Below are 4,540 nucleotides of genomic sequence, written 5' to 3'. Positions count from 1 at the left end.
CAGTCACCGTGACTTATTTACAACCAACATTATCCCCAAAGTCACTGCATGGCAGTGTGGCGTGGGCACGGCCGCGAATGTGAGCGCCCATCTGTACACGCACCCCGAGCTCTGCTGGCACCGCAGCGTGCATGGAGGAGCCACAGCAGCATCTCGGGGCTGGACTGGCCCTGCTGCCACCTCCCAACACGCTGGCAGTGCAAAAGGGCTTAAAGCAAGAGCTTAACCTCCCTGCCCTCACCCCACTGCCCCACGTACCCAGACCAGCATGCAGGGGCCTCAGGATGAAAACCGCCCTTCTGCAATGCTCTCCCCACCTGACCCCACTGCTGCTGCTCCTCCAGCTTGATCCATCCACCCTCCCACCCCCGAACGGCACAGAAACACGGACATCTGCCCCAGACAGAGAGGAAGAAACAGAAGGAGATTTGACAAGAGCATAATTCACTTTTTTTGCCCAGTCCCCCATGCTTGGAACTCCCCTTGCTCCCTTGTGCTTTTCCTTTGCTAAAGGTATTGCTGCAGTTCCCGGGATCGCACCCAGCCCTGGGAATGCAGCGGCTGGGACAGGAATGGAGCGGAGATCCTGGAAAGGGCTTGTGCCTGCAGGAGGCTCTTCTCCCCTTCCCAAGGGACTGTCCAAAGCCTGGCCAAGCCTGGGACGTCAAGGTTCTTTGAGAGAGCAGAGCCGCCAGCCACCGCATCCTGCCACCGGCCGTGCCAGGAAGCACCCCCGGGTGGGAGCTGGTCCCCTGTCCACACGGCGAGCGCTGGCACGTCCCCGAGGCTGTGCTGCCTCTTGGCCAGCAGCGTGGGAGCTTTTTCCTAGCTGGTTCCAGCTCTCCAGCACCAACAGCATGGAGGAGCCGGCTCCTCGGACGCTGCTGTGATTGCGAGCGCTCCCAAGGGATAGCCCCTCTCCTCTCCGGGTCAGTGCGTGCACCGGAGGGTCCTTCCAGCACCATTGCCCCCAGCGCCGCTCCTCCGTCCACTTTGCGACACCCGGCCCTGCAAGAAGAGGGTGGGAGGTGACGCAGCATCACCCACCGGGCTCAAGCCTCGCTGCTTGCATAGCGCCGGGGATGGGGACCCAAAGCCACCGCCCAGGAGAAAGGGCAGCGGTGAGCACGGAGGGGGATCCAGGACTGGAGCCGGGCAAAAAGCACCATGCATGAGGTCTGGAACTCCAGCAGCACGTAAGCCATCGTGGCAGAAGCAGCCACCCCGATGGGGGTTAAGCATCCCGGGGCAGGCAGGGAGGTGTCAGCAGATGGCCGGGCTGATGCCAGGCTCACGTGCCCAAAAGCAGGCAGCTGCCTGCGGGCTGGCCAAAGGCTGCGCTCCCCCAGGGAAGGCAGCGGCCAAAGCGGGCAGAGGAGACGCTGTGAGGGATGATGGCCCCGACAACGCTGCAGTGCCGGCCGAGGGGAAGCACACTCACTCTCTTCCCGGCTCTCGGCTGCTCCCAGTCAGATGGAAGGACCAGCTGGCATCTCTCTGCCGGAAAACCTTAAACAGGACAGCACAGTGCATGAAGAGCCCAGACCTTTCCCACTATTTACCATCCCGTGTTCCTAGCACGGATAAATCCTTCCTCAGAACACGCGAGTTCAGAAAACACTTTCTGGCACCTCTTTCTGCACATCTCTGCCGACGGCAGCTCTTCCTGTGCGTGCTGGCAGGAACGTCTCCTGCCTTTGGGCATCAAGAGGGGTTTCAGACCAGAGAAAGCCAGTTAAAATCCACAGTAACAAGAATAATTCAAATTTTGTCATACTAATAAAAAACTCAGGGGGAAAAAAACCCACCCTGTAGTTTGCAGAAGGAGGTATAAACCCACGTAAGGGTGCAGGCAGCAGGCTGGCAGGGCAGAGCCACAGCACGGGCGTCCCTGCCAGCCCTCTGCCCTGGCATGGGGCTGCCAGCTACGGGAAGCCCATCTCCCATCCACAGGGCTGACAGCAGTGAGGGACAGAGGGTGAAGAAATAAATTTCCTTCCCAGATTTACACTCTGTCAGAGGGCAAAGTGACCCACAGAACCCAGGCTGGCGACAGTGGCCCCCAGCTGCCTCACTGCAGGGGGGGTGTCCCACATTTTCCTTCTTTAACAGCAGAAAGCGGGAGTGGGGGGAAGAAGGAGGGGAATCCCAGGCTTTGGGATGCATTCCTGTTTGGCTGGCTTGCTTCCCTATTCACCACCAGTGTTTTCTTTACCCAGGAACAGCAGACCCCATCCTGGCAGGCTGGGGTGTTCCCCGGGAAGGGACAAGGCAGGACTGGGCTGGGACCCCAGTTTTGCAGCCCAGTGGAGGGGCCAAGGTTTTAGGGGAACCTAAAGGCAGAGGGCAGTGATTCCCAGCCCCGCACCCCAGCACCTCTCCCACGCACACCAGGGTCTGCCTGCCCTCTGGCTCCGGGGTCTGCCTGCCCTCCGGCTCCATGCTGTGCCATCAGACCACGGCCCCACCATCGACAGCGCCCCTGGTCGCACCCCAAAGGGCTGGTCCCCCGGAGCCCCCCGAGCGAGTGCCTGCGGGTACTTACTCGTCAAGCTGCGAGCACAGCGTGGTCTGGGTGCCCTGCGGCCGGGACTCGCCCAGGGGCCGCTGCCGGTGGCCGCTGCCCTGGGACAGGCTGGTCTCCTCCATCCAGCTGCTGCAGCGGCTGCTGCTGCCCCGAGCCTCGGCGTCCTCCCCGGGGTGTCCGGGGGCTGCGGCCTTGCTGTCCTCCGAGGGTCCCCCCCGGGGGCTGAAGGCACAGGGGCAGCGCTGCAGGTCCTGCGAGACGGCGTGGAGCCGGCGGTCTGCACGGCGCGGGCAGCACAGCAGCTTGCGGAAGGCGCTTCTGAAGTCGGGGCTGCGGCAGTAGATGATGGGGTTGAAGGCTGAGTTGACGTAGCCCAGCCAGTTGAGGAAAAGGAAGAGCTGATCCGACACCAGCGGCCGGCAGAAGACCTTGATGATGTTGGCCACGAAGAAGGGCAGCCAGCAGAGCGTGAAGGTGCCCATGATGATGCCCAGGGTCTTGAGCGCCTTGTGCTCCTTGATAGCCAGCAGACGGGAGGGCCGTCTCCGCCGGCTGCTCCTGGAGCTGGGCCTGGGGGGCTCCTGCAGGAACCTCACCTTGTCCTTGCCGATGATCTGGACGTGCCGCGTGGCCACGGCGAAGACGCGGACGTAGACGAAGATCATGACGAGCAGGGGCACGTAGAAGGAGATGGTGGAGGAGATGATGGCGTAGGTCACGTTGGTGACAAAGTCGCAGCAGCGCGGGTCGTCGTAGCAGCGCACCGCCTGCTCGTCCGCCCCGTCCCGCCACCAGTGGTTCATGATGGGCAAGAAGGAGATGAAGGCAGAGATGGCCCACACCAGGCACACCACGGCCCGCGCCCTGCCTTTGGTCACCAGCGCCTCGTACTGCAGCGGCGACGTGATGGCGAGGTAGCGATCCACGGCGATGGCGCACAGCGTCTCGATGCTGGCCGTGACGCACAGCACGTCCAGCGAGGTCCACAGCTCGCACGCCATCGTGCCGTAGGGCCAGTGGCCGCTCAGCAGGACGGTAGCCCCCGGCGGCACCACCAGCAAGCCCATGATGAGGTCGGCGCAAGCCAGCGAGGTGACGAAAACGTTGGTCATGGTCTGCAGCCGCGGCGTCTTGGCGATGGCCACGATCACCAGCAAGTTGCCGGCCACGATGACCAGCACGGTGAGGCTCAGGGCGGCCCCCACCACCCACTGCCTGCTCAGGCTGGCGGCCCCGCTGCAGTTGCCGCCGCCGCCCAGCGCTGCAGCCCCCCAGGCGCTGCCGTTGCCCGCGGCCGGGGGACTCATCTCCGCCGGCCTTGGTGGGAGGGAGGGGGCACGGCTCCGGCACCCCCGACGTGCGCGGCCCCGCTCCCTCCCCGCGGCCGCCGGAGCCCGCAGCAGCCCTCGGGGCGGACCGGCGGGGCTGCGGCGGGGCCGGGCTCCCCTCGGCGGCGCTCCCCGGGCCGCTGCTGGGAGGAGGAGCCTTTAAAGGAGCGGGGCGGCCCCGGGCTGCCCCGCTCCGGACATCAATGAAAGAGGAGAGGGCTGCGGCACCGCCCCCCCCCCCCCCCACCCACCCCACCCCATCCCACCCCCGGCCGGGCGCCCCCAGGACCGCCCCGCTCCCTCCGGTATCCCCGCGGTGCGCCCCGGCCCCTCGCCGCGCACCCTTCCCCCGCCTCCCAGCCCCTCGCCCTGCGCTCCAGCCCCTCGCCCTGCGCCCCTCGCCCTGCGCTCCCGTCCCTCTCCCTGCGCCCCTCACCCTGCGCTCCAGCCCCTCTCCCTGCGCCCCTCACCCTGCGCTCCAGCCCCTCTCCCTGCGCTCTTCACCCTGTGCTCCAGCTCCTCACCCTGCGCTCCAGCCCCTCGCCCTGCGCTCTTCACCCTGTGCTCCAGCTCCTCACCCTGCGCTCCAGCCCCTCGCCCTGCGCTCCCGTCCCTCTCCCTGCGCCCCTCACCCTGCGCTCCAGCCCCTCTCCCTGCGCCCCTCACCCTGCGCTCCAGCCCCTCT

General features: G+C 65.7%; 1 protein-coding gene across 1 annotated transcript; it reads right to left on the bottom strand.

The window, feature by feature from the left end:
- ADRB3 (adrenoceptor beta 3) lies at nucleotides 1-3,940 on the bottom strand. The gene is made up of 3 exons (XM_030035361.1): nucleotides 2,546-3,940; nucleotides 1,442-1,509; nucleotides 1-1,008 (listed from the first exon to the last, which is right to left on the bottom strand). Exons 1-2 carry the CDS (start codon nucleotides 3,832-3,834, stop codon nucleotides 1,470-1,472), a joined length of 1,329 nt encoding a protein of 442 aa, XP_029891221.1. The 5' UTR covers nucleotides 3,835-3,940; the 3' UTR covers nucleotides 1-1,008; nucleotides 1,442-1,469.
- Nucleotides 3,941-4,540: the final 600 nt, after the last annotated feature.

This window comes from Aquila chrysaetos, chromosome 13 (genome assembly GCF_900496995.4).
Source record: "Aquila chrysaetos chrysaetos chromosome 13, bAquChr1.4, whole genome shotgun sequence".
NCBI lineage: Eukaryota > Metazoa > Chordata > Aves > Accipitriformes > Accipitridae > Aquila > Aquila chrysaetos.
Note: the sequence above shows the minus strand (reverse complement) of the source record. Positions and strands in the feature narration are given on the sequence as shown.